The sequence below is a fragment of the Lepidochelys kempii genome, chromosome 3, assembly GCF_965140285.1.
Source record: "Lepidochelys kempii isolate rLepKem1 chromosome 3, rLepKem1.hap1, whole genome shotgun sequence".
NCBI lineage: Eukaryota > Metazoa > Chordata > Testudines > Cheloniidae > Lepidochelys > Lepidochelys kempii.
This window is the reverse complement of record NC_136382.1, coordinates 85,642,120-85,661,089: the sequence shown is the minus strand read 5'-3', so window position 1 is coordinate 85,661,089 and position 18,970 is coordinate 85,642,120. Positions and strand designations below refer to the sequence as shown.

Genomic DNA, 18,970 nt, shown 5'->3' with positions numbered 1-18,970 from the left:
AGGGCTGGGAGCAGGGCCAGTGTTGAGCCTTTATTCCACTTTTACACAAGCTGTAGAGGCCCCTTGAACAAAAGGTTATTCCCAGGGTGTGATTTCTCCCCACTTTGAAACCCGCCTCTTCCACTGCCTGTGCACTGTACATGAAGTTTCAGTGTAACTATTGATTACAGCAGTATTGTGTCTTCACCTTTACTTAGTGTAAAATAAGACAGTTCAATGACAATAGCATGTTTCATTGTACTGATACTAGAGACAGAAACTGTTTTCTATCCACGGTTGGATGAAAGGGTTTCCTTTCTTTTTCTAACTCAAGCTACTTATACAGAAGATCTGTCTTCTGAAGCATCTTTTGTATACTTTGTTTCCCCTACTGCATTATCACTTACCCTCACCCTCAACACAGCCACGTTTGAATGTTGCAGGAGGATAAGCAGATCTGTTTTTTGAATCTCACCGTATTTTTTTCAGTTTGTGTTTGTTGTTGATGTCCCAAATGGCCTAAGACATTTCAACTTCCTGTCTTCCACATATACTTTTTCTGTTTTCCACTCTCTTGGTCTCATCCTGCAGTCCTTATACAGGCAAAAATCCTTTTGAAGGCAGTGCAAGTATTGCCTGCACCTGGTGTAGTGCATCTGCTTCTCTGAAATGTACAATTTGAAAGTACTGAAAGACTGTCAGAGGTAAATGTCTTCCTCAATCACTGAGTCTCTTACATGCTCATCAGCTCTAGTATGCTGATTTACACTCAGTTATTCTGATTAATTTAGTTCATGCAATCCCCCTGAAATATTTTTGATGTGTAAATAGGGTTATAGCAATTAAAAGAAAACAAATCTCTAAAAATACCCTAAAGATCACTTAGCATATTGCACTAAGGAAGGTAGTTATTTTTTTTTAAATTTCCTTTTGCTGTGCAGTTATTGGTGTTGATTCCTAATCTTCAGCAGGAGAGAGAGTGTTCCATTTGTTTATTCTGTTTATTTTTAGTGACCCAGTCAGAATCAGGTCCCCATTGCGCTGCAACAGCAAGTTTACAATCTGAAAAACAGTTCCTTTGCTCTGCTTCAAAAGCCAGTATGTAGGAGTATCCTCTCCCCTTGAGTATCCATGAAAGTCTGGGATAATTCAATGGCTGGGTACAATTTCTTTTTGCAGTAATAATAATATCTTGTTTGTTTCTGTAGATTGAGCAGTGATGATAACCAGTTTGAAATCAGCCTGGCCAACAGTGGTTGTGAGGTGCATCGATTTGATCCTAGTATCAAGTCAGCTCATATTCAGGAGGGACGACACCTCTGGAACCATCGCCTGTCCATTGACTGGAGAGATCCCAATCCGGCAATTGCTCCTCATAAACTACGCAGCCATACGAAAAAGCTTGGCACCATCTTGAATGAGTTTGGACACCAGAAGGTGAGAATTAAAGTGCTGCAATCATAACACAAGGATAACGAGCCGAGAGAATTCCAAAAGTTTCCTTCCTGTTAGCCCGAGGGGCTTGAGGCGCACTCTCTCATTTCCAAAATCCTCTTCCAATAAATATCTCCTCTTTCTAAAAAGTTGTGTTACATTCTGTCATGAAGGTGCTTTTCTATGGTGCTTTTTCAGTTCACTGGCAACAAACACCTTGATTTTAAATCACTAGCCAGACATTCAATATTCTGTTCCTCTCTCTCCTTTTAGACCCTCTTAATAGAGGCTATCTGATAACTTCGGCTACTTGTTTTCTCAGCCCTGTCCATAATCTGAGTTTGAATGGTGAATCCTTAATACAGCACCTTTTATAAGATCACAGAAACATTTACAACTATAATTAGAACAGAAGAAATTTTAAAAGGATTGTTTATGTTCACAGGGCCATTCATTTTTATTAGAGACTTCAGTAACAAAAACATCCTGGTTTGAAATTGCCAGTAATCTGTTTTCTTGGGCTTGCCTGATCTCCTTATAGGGAATTTTAAAGATACTAGAGTTCTTCTGGTCTTCAGTGACTTTTGCCAAAGTACATTTCACAAAGTTCCTGACGTGCAGACGCTGCATACTTTCAAACGAATATTGCCCTCAAAGAAAGTACTAACATGAATTAAAATGTTAATATGCCTTGATACCCTCAGCTAGTTCTGCTTGTCTTTGTTTTTTAAGAAATGGACAGACCTAGCTGCAGAGGTGGTCTCCTGCAGGACTTTCAGAGCAAGCAGTACCATAACATGTAGGTTTGTCATTATAAAGTATGAGGCACTCTTTTAATTACTTTTTTTCCTTTGGTATTTTGGCTCAGCTATCCTGACAGAACCATTTTGAAGTTAAAAGTAAAAAGCGGAGTGTTTTTTCTATCACATAGTCATATTGTTCCTATTTTAGACTTATGCTTTAGTGAAAGAGTATCTGAACAGAGAGATGACTTTTCTTTGATATTTGTGTTGTGAAGAATTATACATTCTAAGATATATATATCAAAGAAAAGCCCATGAAACTTGTTAGACTCTAAACCTACTGGGGAATAATCATCCAGTTAGTGTAGTAATTTAGAATGATAAGACCCTGAATGAATTGGAAGATTGGACTCTGTTACTTCTGTGTATGTTAGGTGAAAGTCACCCTTGGATGGAGGGGCCACGAAAAGGCTCCAGCACAGAAAAACCAGAGCAGTTCTTCTGTGCCAGCGGAGGGCAGCCAGGGAGCATAGCTCAGCATGTAGAGGAAGTATGAGAGCGTGGCTATTGAGTCTGTAGTTATGTGGATCCATTGGCCACATATACATATCACATAGGATTTGGTTGTGGAGGGTCTCTGCATACATGGTGAGCAAAGTACCACTTTCCACACTCTGCCCTCTATGTAACTCCCCATACGAAGCCAGTGTGTTTGTTGAAGGTGGGAATTGAATTTCGTCCAGTGAGAATAAAACCATTATATGCTTTGCAGTATTCTACCATTTCCCATTTACTGAATATTTGAATGAGCCAATTCAATTTACATAACTTTTTCTGTATTACAGAGACAAGGTGTGTGAGGTAATATCTTTTATTGAACCAAATTCTATTGGTGACAGAGATGAGTAAGTTGGTCCAATAAAAGATATTATCTCACTCGCCTTGTCTCTCTAATATCCTGGACCAACACAGCTACAACAGCTCTGTATTAGAAAAGCAGTCTAAAGAGATTAATGCTGCCCTGCATCTCTGGATTATATGTTGCATAAAGACTCAAACAAGCTGCTGTTCATTAAGAGTACCTCAAAGTAAATATACTGACTTTCAGTTTTTCATTTTCCTACTGAATGTGAGTGGAATGTTTTCCTTCACTGTACAAATAAGCTAATGCAAAACATTTTCATGACATACTTTCCAAAACATTTTTCAATTAGCCATTTAAAATATTCTCCTCCTTCCATTCTTTTAACTTTAAAAATCCATCCTCTTTCCTTAGAAGTTATTGTTGCCCCTGCTTCTAGTAAGGAATTTCAAGCAACTCCATTTGAGCTAAAGTCAAGTTTTGTCCACACATTAACTACACTGGTGCTGTAAAATCATCTGCAATCCTCCCATTATAATGTGAGTGCCTCCTCTGTAACGTTCGGCCTCTGCTGGACCATCAGGGCTTACCAATTTATGCATGAGGAACAGATGTGACATAGCCACGGGAAAAGACTTTGGAGTAAGTATTGGACAAACTAGGAAACATAAGAGGAAATGTGTGCAACATCTGTGTGTCCCTTCATGGGCAGTTTTGGTGTCCTAGTGTATTCTTGTTTCATTTCCTCTATGTCAGAGGTGGGCAAACTACGGCCCACAGGCCACATCCGGAAGTCCCAGGAAGTCGCACTTGGGAATTCCTCCCTTTGGGGTACCCTCAAGCCCTTTCACCCCCACTCTGGGGAAGAGCTGAGAAAGAAAACAAAGGAAATCAGCTGTTGCCACCAGGTAATTAAACAACATATGCACAAACCTCTTAGGACACAAAAACCCAATCCTGTTCTTAAAAAAAGTAAATTTTATTAAAAACAAACAAACAAAAAAGAAAATACATTTGGAATTTAAGCTATTGCTAGATTTAAAAAGAGCAAATATAATAATTAAGCATCAAGAATGGTTTTCTTGAGGTCCAGCTTAATGGCTATAAGCAAAACAAAAGCCTTTGGGGGTTAGCACAGAGGAGTCCACAAGCCATAAAGAAATAAAAGAGAGAAACCTAATTGCGTCTTCCTAGACATTCCCTGATCTACTTACATATCTGGGGTTCAGATAAGTAATTCCTAGGTATGATTTAATGATTTTTCATACCTGGTTTAAAGCTTCTTACAGCATTGCTGCACTGTGTCTCCTCTCTCTGGAGAACAACAACAGACAGACAAAGGGAAAGTTTTTTCCCAATTTTAAAAAGTTCTAGCCTTCCCATTAGCTCTTCTGTCAGGTGCCCACTCCCTTTTACCTATGGGATTTTTTAACCCTTTCCAGGTAAAGCAAAATCCTTAACAGGGATTTTGTAGCTAACTGGTTGGCTGGGTGTCCAAAATAGGTAGTTCTCCCCCCTCCTTCATTTATCACAGTAGGTATCAACAATTTGTGGCTACTTGGACAACTCCCCCCCATTTCAAGAGGCAAGGAAGTTATTAGAAAAATCTCCGATTAGTCCAATTCAACTTTTTGAAATATTCATACATACTCCAGTGCTGCAGACCTCTTGTATATGCTACTCTTACCTGATTCTGGCAGGAATTATCTGAGCGCAAATATTGCAGGACTGGGACTCTCAGTGTGTTAGGGATAGATGAACACAGAACTTCTGTTACTGACCACAGACTTGGTAAATTCCAGTGTTCTTTTAGACTGGTCACAGAGCAGCTCATTCTGTTGCTCAAGGGTTATCTACTAATCCTAAATTCAGACTTTATTTCAGTAGATAGCTGGTTCAGATTTCCAACCAAATCATTCATCCAGTCTTAGTATATATGTGTGTATTAGCTTTGTATACAGCTTTTGCATCTTCTCCAAATGGTAAATGTTTTTTCCTTGTAACCCAGGCTTTAGTATGCAGTATAAGGAACAGAGGAAATTTTAAGAGAAATCCAAGCTCCCATGCCAGTCCTGAAATCCCAAACCCAACCATTACATATTTTTTGTGTTATAAAGATTGTGCTAAAAAGCAAAAATAAGAATCTTTGACAGTAAAGCTCTTAGCCGCAGAAGCAAATTAATTCATGCTGGCTTGAAAGTATATGCATGAAAAATGCACGTTCACACATGCAAACTGTTTATTCAGCAGTAGTTTTCCTTCCCCTGGAGCTCAGCAGTTCTGATCTATCAGGGTGTCCTATTATGCACAGTCCAATGAGCCTGGTGTTGCATTCCTAGGAAAGAGAGGTCAGCAGCCCAGAACCATGTAAACAATAACCTCTCAGAAAGTCAGAAAAACAAGAAACTGAGACAGCAAATTGAATTTGCATTTAACAGCAAAGCACCTCCGAATATAATTTTTAGACTGCAGTAAGGAGTTGCTGTCACCTGTATTACTATTAAAATAATGATTTTTTTAAAAAAAAGAAATTATGTAAGATACAGTTGCATCAGGTCCACAGTTTACTATTAAAAGAAATTATGAAAGTTTTAATATTTTAATTTATGCTGGGTTTTGCATTAGGAATTGTTTGGGTGACAAGCTGGCTAGCAGATGTCAATTCCATTTTATAGAACATGCTTAGATTTAAGGCTTATAGAAATCCCAAAATAGTCCTCTTAACTTATTATTTAATACCTGACACAACTTCAGAAATTACACCCTGCAGTAATGTTGATTAATAAACTCATAGCCTCCTAAACAAGTAATTTATCACCTGTCTTCATCTCCTAAAGCAGTTAATGTAAAGTCTGTTTCATGCTGCATTTCTAGTTTTGAGAAAGCTGGTAAGAAAGATCAAAGATGCCAGAAAATTAATTCCCCATTTTGTTTTGGTACCACTTGTGTTGGCAGCAGCACAAATAAATATAAAAGCAAATATACAAGGCAAAAATTGCACAGTGACTTAGTTGCATATGACGATCAGATTAAGAAAATTCAAAAATAATGCATAAAGGTTGGTGAAAGACTACTTTCAATTTTTAAAAGCAATAAAATGACACTTCCCTGCTTCCTGAGGGCTATTATTATTAATGTAGTGAGAGACAATGTGGTCTTGTGGATTTCTAGCATAGCCTCTAACTTGGGCAAGTCATTTAATCTTGGTATCTCATTATCGTCCATTAAGATTGACTTACCTACTGCACAGAGATGTTTGGAGTTAGTTGGTGTGTTCCAGATCCCCAAAGGGCCTTAGGCATTGTGATGCTGAGCATTGCAACGCCTAACTTTTAGTCAGCTAGGAAACCACTGGAACAGCGATGAGCTCCACAAAGTCTTGGGTTAGGCACTCAAGCTCCCTGAAAGAGAGAGGGGAGAGAGAGGCACCTAGGAATGGGATCTATAAAAGCCAACACACTAGGCAGGGAGTCTAATGGGAGATGCTGACGAGAAGGATGTGTCCTAAGTCCCACCTGTCTTACAGAGTTAGGCACTTACATCTGGGATGTAGGGAGGCACCTATCTCTGCTTGTGATTCACAGCTGGGAACCCCTCCCCTGGAGTAAGGCAGTTTAAGTGCCTAAATCATTTCTTGTGAGAATGAGTTAGGTGCATGTCTTGCTGCTCACAGAACAGCTAGAGTAGCAGGTGGCAGCAGTGATGACCTTATAACTTTTAGTCCAGTAGCTAGAGAACTCACCTAGGATGTGGTTCATTTCCCACCCTCTTCCTAGGAGGGTTAAAAGGTTGTGAACAGGGTCACCCACCTCTTGGGAGAGTGCCCTAACTACTGGGCTGTGGGTAGGGTGACCAGATAGCAAGGGTGAAAAATCAGGACAGGGGGTGAGGGGTAATAGGCACCTATATAAGACAAAGCACCAAATATCGGGACTGTCCCTCTAAAATCTGGTCACCCTAGCTGTGGGATATTCTGATGTGAGCTGCCTCAGTCTGACCGGCTGAAGTTGTTCCACTGTGTATAAATACTTAGTCTTTGGAGCAAAGCGAGGGAGTGAGAATGATTCTATAGTTTAGTGGGGTTAGGTCACTCACCTGGGAGGTGGGAGACCCAGGGTCTCGTCCTCTGGCTCCAAGGACTGTTTCGTTATTTAGCCCAAGTGGAATAGCATCGATAGGAAAGAGTGAGGAAGCTCATATCAGAATATCCCATAGCCTAGCAGTTAGAACATTGTCCTGAGAGATGTGGGAAAGCCCTGTTCCCTTTCTCCCCTGAGGCAGAGAGGGGAATTGAACCTGGGTCTCCTGGGTGAGTGCTCTACTCATTGGGCTAAAGTTATAATGTGGGTGGTTTTACTTCCACCTCCTCCTCCAGCTGATTTTGAATGGGGCTCAGTCCAGTAAATGGGCTCAGAACACACCTCATGGATGGGCTCAACAGGCAAGATAGGAGCTCTTCCGTTTTTCTTCCCCAGTTCGTAGATTGCACTAGGGCTTAGGCACCAGTTCACCTAGAGTGAGGCAACAGCGTGCATGCCCAGAGGCAGAAACTTAGGTGTCTAGGGAACTTTTACTCTGAAGATTTAGGTGCAAGTGAGTTTAGGTGCCTAGAGGGTTAGGTGGCTGCCAAGATGGGGTTTTGTGTATTGCTGTGGAGCGTAAAACCAGAGACTTAGGTACTTAAACTCTGGAGTTTAGGGGCCTAAGTATCTTTTTGGATCTGGGTCCCTGTCTGTAGTGCTTTTAAAATATAATATGAGTGTTAAGTATTACTGTTAGGAGTTAGCGACAAGCTCACAAATCTATGGATGTTTAATGGGTGAGGATAATTTGCAGTGAGACACAACGCCACTTGGGCAGAATTTAAAAAGACATTTAAATGTGGTTTTGGTAAAGTAAATTTTCTGCACACACTCATCACTGCTGATTATCGAGGTATTAGTCTGTAAACATATGTTCTCGTTTACCAGGAATTGCTCTTTCTGTCAGATTCTAGCCATGATGCCACCAGCTGCTGTTAGTAACATTCATAAATATTTGTATATTTATATGATAATCATCAACAGTGGATTTTGGCTTTGTGGAAAGACTCTGGCAACAGTAGGAGACTGAACATCAATGAGACCATCAGTTTAAACCCAACTACTCCTCTAATCAACAATGTTGGGAAAAGGAAATAGAGAAAAGATGCTCACTGGGTGATGAGAGTCATTGAATTATTATTTCATTCAAGCATTGGCTGCCAGTGGTGGGAGCTCAGTAAATTTTTGCCACATGCCCAGGTTAGTGGTAACCAGCATTTTTAAATGTAGACCACAAAAACTGACGCTTTTGCCTGCAACTGTATCAGAGTTGTTCTTCTCACTTGCTGGCGCATTGTACAGACATAGGCCTCATACCTGTCTTTTGTGGCTCTCCTGCCATTCTTCTTTGAGTGCTGGTCTAATAGATTTTTCATCCGTGGGGATTCCCATCTTGGATCCTCTTTGCAACCCAGGGAAACAGGAAGTGCCTGGCCTATTGCTCACAAGATGCTCAGGGGTACAACTCCAGAAGGGATGCCTTCCTAGTCCAGTGGTCAAACCTGTTGAAGCACACCTTCTGTCCCATCACCCTGCTATCTTGTATCCTTTGGAAGATCAAGCTGGACAAGGAAATAGTGATCTTAATAGGACCACGTTGGCAGCAACAGTTCTGGTTCATCTTAGCTCTGCAGATGTCTCCTTGCCTGTGCATTCACCTACAGCCATTTCCAGATCTACTGTCACGGAATGGAGGCATGACCAACTATCCCAGCCTGGCATCCCTCCATCTGGCAGCCTGTTTTTTTTGGATGGGCAATGCACTTAGAGAGATCTTGCTCACAGGAAGTTCAATCCATCCTTCACAATAGCAGAAAACCCTCTATGAGAAAGTGCTATGCTGCCAAATGGAAACAGTTCTCCCTGTGGTGCCAGAAGCATCCTTTGCCTCTGTAGGAGTCCAGGATTCCTCTTATCCTGGATTATCTACTGTCCTTGAAGGCACCAGGCCTATCCATCAGTTCATGATGTGGGTATTTAGCAGCTATTAATGCCTTTCTTCCTACAGTGGAAAACTGATCAGTTTTCACGCACCCCACAGCAGTAAAGTTCTTAACAGGCATTATCAGAATGTTCCAGCCAGTATCAAGATCTACGCCTGCTCAGGATATGAACATGGTGCTATTGGTATTTATGAACCCAGTATCCCAGTATCCTTAGTACCCTTGGACTCCTGCTTCCTCTTACACTTATTGATGGAGGTGGGCTTCCTCATGGCTGTCACCTCAGCCAGGAGGGTGGGTGAGTTCAGGGCCCTTATGGCAGACCTGCCTTATATGATCTTTCACAGAGACAAAGTATCCCTGAGAATGCACCCCAAATTCATCCCCAAGGTTCCTTCTGACTTTCACCTGTTGCAGACGGCTCCCCTGCCTGTATTTTACCTGAAACCTCACAGTAATAGGGAGGACAGGAAACTCCACTCCCTACATGCACATAGAGCTCTAGCCATCTACCTGGACAGGACAAAGCCCTTTAGAACAATGTTTCTCAACGACCAGTCTGTGGGCCGGTGCCAGTCCCTGAGATCTCCCTGACACAGTTGAGGAAGGCAGCAAGCTGGACTCTGGTATCGAAAAGGTTGAGAAACACTCCTTTAGGAGATCTCTGAGGTTATTTGGCTCTATTGCCAAGAGGATGAAAGGAGAGGCAGTATCTTTCCAGAGACTCTCGAAATCACCTGCATTCTCTTCTGCCAGAGCTTTCAGAAGCCCCTCCTCCTTAGTCTGTCAGGGCTCATTCTCCCAGACATCAAGCACCTCACTGGGTTCCCTGCAAGGAATTTCGCTCTAGGAGAACTGTAGAGTGGCAACCTGAGGCTCCATTCACACATTTACCATGCGCTATGCCCCAATTCAAGCCTCAGCTGAGGAGGCTTCCCTTGGTTCAGTGATTCAGTGATTCCTCAAAAACAGAGTTATTGATAGATTTAAAGTCAGTAAAATATATGTACAGATGAGTCATAGTTTGTAATTCCAAACAGTGGCAATGATGTAATAAACTGCCGGTCTCCCAAAAGTCTTTTCAGGGTACCCAGAGATCTCTGGGGATCTCAGCTTTGCATCTGGTAAACTTCTCTGTAAGAGTCCAAACAGAGGATGGATCATTTCTTGAATCCATATTTATAGCTCCTTTACACAGAAAGCAAGATGACAGTGTCTTTAACCGTGTGGGCTTTTCCTTTGATGTCAGAGAGCGAGGAATGCATTTTGAATCTTTGACCTTTGATCATTACACACAATGACCACTTGCAAGGAGTGTGGGGAATATAAACAGGAAGTACTGGAAGTGTTAGTACATAAGCTAAACTATGACTTAATTGGCATTACAGAGACTTGGTGGGATAACTCATGACTGGAATATTAGTATAGAGGCTAAAGCTTGTTCAGGAAGAACAGGCAGGGAAAAAAGGGAGGAGCTGTTGCATTATACATCAAGAATATATACACCTGTTCTGAGGTCCAGAAGGTGAGAGGCAGACCAACTGAAAGTCTCTGGGTAAAGATAAAAGGGGTGATGTCATGGTAGGAGTCTACTATAGATCCCCAAATCAGAAAGAGGAGATGGATGAGGCATTTCTAGAACAAATAACGGAAATATCCAAAACATAAGACTTGGTTGTAATGGGGGACTTTATCCAGACAAATGTGTTTTTCCATATTACTTTTCTAATATTATTTCCAATAGTTTCTTGGAATGTAATGGGGACAGCGTTTTGATTCAGACAGTGGAGGAAGTAACTGGCCATTTTAAACTCGATTCTGACCACATGCGAATCTGAAGGTGGAAGGCAGTTTGGGTGAAAGTGACCATGAAATGATAGATTTCATGGTTCTAAGGAAAGGAAAGAGTGAGAGCAGCAGAATAAGGACAATGGACTTTTAAAAAGCAGACATTAACACGCTCAGAGAATGTGTAGGAGAAAAATCTAAGGGATAAGTGGGAGAGTTGGCAATTTCTGAAAGAGACAGTATTAAATGCACAACTGCAAACTATCCTGATGCAAAGGAAAGATAGGAATAATAGTAAGGGGCCAATATGGCTTTATCAGGAGCTCTTTAATGATCTGAAAGTCAAAAATGAATCCTACAAAAAGTTGAAATATGGATGAATTGCTAAGCAGGAGTACAAAAGAAAAACACAAGCATGTAGGGACAAAATCAGACAGACTAAGGCACAAAATAAATGACACCTAGAGAGGGACTATAAATATATTAGGAGCAAGAGAAAGATGAAGGAAAATATAGGTCCGCTGCTTAGCAGGGAAGGAGAACTAACAACGGATGACGTCAAGAAGGTTGCGGTGTTTAATGCCTATTTTACTTCAATTATCACTGAAAAGATTAATGGTGACTAGATACACAACACAATTAATATTAACAACAAGGAGGAAGGAACACAAGCCAAAATAGAGAAAGACCAGATTAAAGAATATTTAGACAAGTTAGATGTATTCAACTCAACAGGGCCTGATTAGATTCATCCTAGGGTACTTAAGGAACTAGCTGAAGCAATCTTGGAACCATTAGTAATTGTGTTTGAGACCTCATGGAGGACAGGTGAGGTACCAGAGGACTGGAGAGAGGGAAACATAGTACCTGTCTTTAAAAAGGTGAACAAAGAGGACCTTGGGAATTCTAAACCAGTCAGTCTACCTTCAACACCTGGAAAGATACCGGAACAAATTACTAAATAAGCACTTTGTAAGGACTTGTAGGGAACAGCCAGCATAGATTTGTCAAGAACAAATCATGCCAAACCAACCTAATTTCCTTCATTGACTAGGTTACTGGCCTAGTGGATAGAAGGAAGCAGTACATGTGATAAATCTTGATTTTAGTAAAGCTTTTGTCACAGTCCCACATGACATTCTCATGGGAAATGTGGTCTAGATTAAATTACTACAACGTGGGTGCACAACTAGTTGAACCACCGTATTCAAAGAGTATTCAGTGATTTGCTGTCACTGGGAGAGTGTATCCCGTGAGGTTCCACAGGGGTCAGTCCTGAGTCAATATTTTCATTAATGACTTGGCTAATATAGTGGAGAGTATGCTTATACAATTTGCAAATAACACCAAATTGGGAGGGGTTGCAAGCATTTTGGAGGACAGGATTATAATCCAAAACAACCCTGACAAATTAGAGAAATGGTCTGAAATCCACAAGATGAAATTCAATAACGGCAAGTGTAAAGTATTACATTAGGAAAGAAAAATCAAATGCACAATTACAAAATGGGGAATAACTGGCTAAGGGGTAGTATTGCTGAAAAGGATCAGGGGGTTATAATGGATCACAAACTGAATATGAGCCAACAGTGTGATTCAGTTGCAAAAAAGTCTAATATCATTCTGGAGTGTATTAATAGGAGTGTTATACATAAGACATGTGCAGTAGCTGTCCCACTCTGCTTGGCACTGGTGAGGCATTCGCTAAAGTACGCTGTCCAGTTCTGGGTGCCACACTTAGGAAAGATGTGGATAAATTGGAGAGAGTCCAGAGAAGAGCAACAAAATGATAAAAGGTTTAGAAAAACCATGACCTATGAAGAAAGGGTGAAGAAACGGGGCATATTTAATATTGTAACTTGGAGAATCTGGAGAATCTGGCTAGGTGCATTATTCAGTCAGAGTGCTGGAGCTGATGCAGAGAGAATAGGAAGGGGACCTGGGGCTGATTTGAGTTGGGGAAGGGTAATAGTGGCTTGAGCACCTGTCTCTGGGGTGTTTAGAACCACAGGGGCTGAAGCTACTGCAGAGGGAAAGATGGTTGGGGAACCAGAGTATTAGCTAGGAGGCCCTGGAACTTGAACCCCATGGAGTTACTGTATCTGGGCTGAATAGTCCACTGAATAGTCAAGTCCGCAGCAGAGCGGATGGAGGGTGGGTATTGGAATCCGAATAAGAACTGCACATCTCGAAGAACCGCCAGTTACAGGCAACTAACCTCCTCTTCTTCTTCAAGTGATGGTCCCTATACAGATTCCAAACATAGATGAGTAGTGAGCAGTGACCAGAATGGAGGTGGGTGTAAGGATGTGCTTGGAAGTGCTGTCTGTAGTACAGCATGGCCCACAACTTCATTCACAGCCGCCGTGTGGGTGATGGCGTAGTGAGATATGAAGATGTGTACGGAGACATTGGTGAAGGAGCCCGATGTGGCCACTTGCGCTCAGGTAGAGTGTGCTGTGACAACATCAGGTGGTGTTACATTGTTGAGTGTGTAGCATTCGCAAATGCACCTAGAGACCCATTTGGAAATGCACTGTGAGGAGAGGGCTTGGTGCTTACAACAGTTAGCAATCAATATAAAGAGTCTTGGTGATGCATGGAATACATGGGTTCAGTGGAGGTAGAACACTGATGCACGTTGGATATCCAGAAAGTGGAGGACCCTGTTTGCATGGGAGGTGTGTGGTTTGGGGCAGAAAATTGGGAGGTGGATACACTGATTTAGGTGGAACTCCAACTCCAACTTAAGAAGGAATGGAGACAAAAGGAAGCTTCATCTTTGTGGAAGATGATGTAAGGGGAGGGTCAGCCATCATGACTGCTGAGTTAATGGCTACTAAGAAGATTACTTTCATGGAAAGATGAGAAAGGGAGGACATGGCCAGGGGCTTGAAGGGCAGTTTTGAGAGAGCAGAGAGAATGAGATTTAAGGTCCCATAAGGATGTGGGTTTGCATACAGGCAGGAAGATATTGAACAAATCTTTTAGGAAGTGTACAGTGGTAGGGTGTGCGAACATGAAAAGACCATCCACTGGGAGAGAAAGGCACTGAGCGCTGCTAGATGGACCCATATGGAGCTGAGGGATAGGCCCAAAGTCTTAAGTTCAAGAAGGTAATAGAGGACGATAGATATGGATATCGTAGACAGCGGGTATTGGTGGCGGTGAGTCCAGGAGGTGAAGTGCCTCCATTTCACCTGGTAGCAGGCTCTGGTGGATGCCCCCCTGCTTTGGGTATGGATACGTCACATGGGGGTGTAGCATGCCCTGTCTATGCCTGAGCTCCATCCAAAAATGAAACTGAGGTGAAGAGGGCCGGGATTGGTATGCCGAAGTTGGCCCTGGTCTTGCATGAGGAAATCCGGTAGTGTGCAGAGGTGGAGTGGTGTGCAGGTGGAGAGGTTAAGGAAATCAGTGAACCAAAACTGACAGAACCAAAATGGGGGTATGAGGATTACCATCACTTGATCCCGGCAAATCATGCACAGTACTTGAAGTTGAAGGGGAGCAAGGGATAGCGGAGAGAGTCTGTCCAGGGAGAAGGGTATCGTCCTGAGAGTCGTCCCCCACGGCTCCTCTGGAGCAATAAAATGGAAGTTTGAGGTTCTTGTGAGTGGTGAAGAGGTCCCAGTGTGGGTGCTCCACTTGTGGAAGAGGCACGTGTTGTGCAGCTCCCATTTGTGGTTCAAGTAGAGTGTCTTGCTGAGTGTGTCTGCCAGGGAGTTTGGGTGCCCGGGAGGTACGTGGCCAGGAGTGTGACTTGATGTTTGATGTACCAGTTCCAAAGGTGAATGGACTCTGAACAGAGGTAGGGAGACTTGGCACCACCCTGTTTGTTGAGGTAAAGCACTGCTGCAATGTTGTTGGAGAGTAATTAGATGTGCTTGGCCCGTATGAGGGGAAGAAACGCCTGGCAGGTGAAATGGACTGCCCTCAGTTCCAGGATATTTATATGCAACCTAGCTTCCTGAGTGTCCAGATGCCCTGTGCTATATGGCAGTCTAGGTAAGCTCCCCAAGCCACAAGGGAGGCATCCATTGTGAGCATGGGTTGTGGCATAGGAGGTTTGAAGGGAGTACCAACCAGGACCTGGGAAGGATCAGTCCATGATGTGAAGGATGTCAGTACTTGCCAGGGGATCAGGACTTTGCTGTGCAGGCAGTCACAATGTGGCCTGTAGACAGAGAGGAGCCAGAGCTGGAGGCAATGCATGTGAAGACGGGCCTGTGGTGTCACTGAGGTACGCGCTATCATATGTCTGCGAAGAGAGAGACAGCAGCGGAATGGTGGTACAGGGTTGCAGCACAGGCTTGCAATTTGGTTTGTGCTGGTGGTGAAGTGGTCTGCTGGAAGGAAAGCCCATGCTTCATTGGAGTCAAGTCACACCTCAATGAAGCCGATTGTTGGGTAGGTATGAGCACTGACTTGTCCTCATTAATACAGATCCCAAGAGAGGTGAGAAGAGCGCAGACAGTGAGGATGGTGGAGAGGAGGCATTGGCAGGAGAGCACAACTAGGAGCCAGTCATCCAGGTAGGAGAGCAGAGAGTAGCCGAGACTTTGCATCTGTACTGTTATGATGGCAAAGACTGGTAAATACACATGGAGACGTTGCTATGTCAAAAGGCAGGATTTGGAATTGGTAATAGTTGTGTCAAACTCACAATCGGAGAAACTTTCGATGGGCTGGGTGAATATTGATGTGGAAACAGGCATCTTTTATGTTGAGAGCCGCAAACCAGGCTCCTTGGGAGAGCAAGAGGATAATCAATGCGAGTGTCACCCTATGGAATTTGAATTTCCGGCTAAAGGTGTGAGCACTCAAAGGTTTAAAATGGGGCAGCGCCCTCTGCCCTTCTTTGGGATAAGGAAGTAAGGGGAGCCCCTTGTAGCTAGATGGGACGGTCTCTATGGTGCCCTTGAGGAGAAGAGCATCAGCTTCTTGTTGGAGGAGGCCCTGATGGGAGGAGTCCCCGAGGGACAGTTGGGAGCGGGGAAGCAATGATGCAAAAACAACAGGAATTCTATGGAGTATCCATGGTTGATGATCTCTAGTACCCAACTGTCCGTGGTGATCTTGCCCCAGTGGAAGTGAATAGGGCAAGATGGCCCCCAAAGACAGTATGTGGCACTGTGGGAGGGATGGTGGGGGGTCTGGGTTTTCGACAAGTATACCAAAACTGTTGCTTTGATGGTTGGTGGGAGAGGGGCAAGGAGGTGGTCATGGCAGAGGCGAGATAGTGTTGTCTCTGGGATTGCTGCCGTTGACGTGGTGCCTCCTGCCAGCAGTGATAGTAAGCCAGATGGAGGCCTGCGGTCAAGGCCAGTATCGCTGCTTTTGCTGTCTGTATCATAGGGCTGAGGTATAGAAACTGAGAGACCTGAGCGTGGCATGGGAGTCTTTAAGAGAGTGCTAGGACTCGTCAGTCTTATCACTGAATGCCTCCACGGATGCATGGCATCCTCAATCAAGAACTTCCAGAGGCAGGAATGACTTACAAATAGGGCAGCAGGGGGCAATGTGGGCCTCACTGAGGCGATACAGGCAGCGCTCATGCTCATCACTCACCGAAAATGGGCCAGGGCAAGAGGCACAGTTCTTGAAGCCATGAACTCAGGGCATAGTCCCTGGAAGAGGGGGGTGTCTCCCCCAAATGTGGCAATAAACGACACTAACTATCTACTAGTAACTACAGCTATATAACACTATGAATGACAACTACAAACAAGAAAAAACAGACGGGAAATAACTCGCTTAGCAGAGTTAAAAGCATGAAGGAACAGGGGTTCCGATTCCAGCCATGTGGCAGTCAGAGGGAACTCAAAAGGTGTTGACCCACATGGTTTATTATACCTCGGCTGTGAGCATGAGGGGATGCACGTGCAGGTCAACAGACACTGCTTTAAAAACCTCCTGGTGCATGGTATGCATGCACATCCACATCTGGAATCCATATAGGGACCATCACTCAAAGAAGAATGTTTAGTTATCAGTTCCTGTCTGAATGTTCTCTGGAGACACTAACTGTACTCCAGCTAAATTCTGCATTGTGAACTACTGCAGTTCTTGCAGACCTGTTTCTCACATCTGATTTTCATGCTGGCTGTTGCTGAAATGGAGATCACCAGTGAAAACTATATTATGGCAAGCCAACTAGAAAATGTAAAGCTAATGTTTTTTTAAAGTCACCACATTAAAGCAATAATCCCAAAGTAGTAGAGTGTGTGTGGTTCAACAATAAGCATTTGTCTCCAGCTCTATAATTTGATTTATGCATTCATGCTAGACTTATTGCCTATGACACACATTCAATTCCTCTGAGGTTATTCTTGTGCATGTTGGGCCAAGTTCATCCTTGCTGTAACTCCACTGGCTTCTTGTAAGTTACACCAGGATGCATTTTGAGCACTAACTATTTCCATGTGTGAGCTTCCCATATGCTTTTGCATCAACTAGCTGGTATTACTCCAGTTACTGCAAATTCAGTGGAAATCAGATTGGTGCAGATGTTTCCAGTTGTAGTTTGAACATATACAGCCTTTTACCATCAGTAAACTACAAAGTACTGATGCTTTTTTAAACGAATTAATAAATTTAGCAGTCATGAAATCAAGGCAGCAGCTAGAGTCAGATGGATGCTGTGCAAGCCCCGCTTCCCCAATACAGTTTTACCAAGCCATCACCATGCTGACCGGCAGCACCCCTAGAATCCTGCTGCGGAACTCATCTTTAACAGAGACTGCTGCTTTGTACAGTGTTTTGTGCATACCTGGCTCTAATGTGATATCATCAAACCCACTTTTACTGCTCATGGCCCTTGAAATGAAAGGCTCATGAACTGACCAATGTTTCCCTTCTCTCCCTTGTCCCTTCCAAATGTTTCTTTAAAGGAGTTTCTCTCAGACTCTTTTGTCTTTCTCTGCTTTTTTTTAAACTCCATTCTGTTTATTTGCCTGATTGGACACTTATGGTGCTATCAACAATAGTGCACTTACCAGGAAACAAACTGGAAGGATTGTTTAGTATGCAGCTATCTTGCATTCAGTCAGCATCTTTGTTAATAGCCGTAGTAATATAGGTCAGAGGTTTCACAGCCAAAACCTGTGTGCTCCACAAGAACACAAAAGTGCAAAATGTCTTTGCAATGGGGAAAATATGGGCACCAGTTTTAAAGGCGACTAGTAGAAGATTTTTTTTTAAAATTGGTGTATGTCCTTTTTTGCTTCTATATGTTATATAAAGTGTATGGTGTATAAAAAAGGACTAAAATAATGTTTATTTTGTACAGTTTTTAGTGCATGTTTTTATCTTAGAAATATCAGGAATATAAAGTCTAGTCTTCCCTAGTTTTGCTGGAGAACCAGTGGGATGTATGTTGTGGGCATTTAACACCAGTTAATTGAAGGGGAAAGGGTGTTGAATCTCTCTATTCAGTACATTAGTAAAATTAAAACAAATAAATAAATATCTAACTACTATTTATACTAACTACTATAATAAATATCTAACTATTTCCAAATAAATAAATCTACCTCTCTACCCCAGTTGCTCTCCTTCTGTCCGGTGACTGACTGACAAATTCTTTATAAAGGTTCACGAATCCAGCATGGGGAGGGAAAGAACGGGAGATTCTGCAAACATGGCTGTACCCCTTAATTCTTCGTTAGCAAGTTTTTCAAATTGTTGCCAAAGAGCCTACAGCACATCCCCCTTCTATAGCTTGAAGTCTTTCCATTTGGAGTTTGACTATTGTTGGTCTGTACACTTAAATCATAGCAGTTGGAGCTCTTTCTGCTGTTACCATTTGATTCTGATGTCACCTCAAAGTATCCAAATCATTTTACTCAAAGGAAGACTGGGTCTAAAAATGTACAGATTAGCCCCACAAACGGCCTTTCTCTCTCCCAATGCAATATTACAGTCTTCGTGGGAGAAGAGCAGAAGAGGGAAAGATTCTTCAAGAGAGTCTTTGTTGTGTGCCTCAAATGTACATTGTACATGCTGCCGTACTTCTGCTGCCATTGCAAATGAACACTGGGACCACATAGGAAGGAATGGGCAGCCTGGAAGTACATAAGCAAGTCAGATAGCAAGTGGAATGAAATTAACAGTCTCACAAAGGGAATTTTTTTTTTA

General features: G+C 42.7%; 1 protein-coding gene across 1 annotated transcript in view; it reads left to right on the top strand.

Annotated features, from left to right (window-relative positions):
* The window catches only part of METTL24 (methyltransferase like 24), an 87,888-nt gene that overhangs the window by 55,650 nt on the left and 13,268 nt on the right, over positions 1–18,970 (top strand). Inside the window, exon 4 of the mRNA XM_073337033.2 lies at positions 1,188–1,416. Coding sequence (XP_073193134.1) covers positions 1,188–1,416 — 229 coding nt within the window. The remainder of the gene's footprint in view (positions 1–1,187; positions 1,417–18,970) is intronic.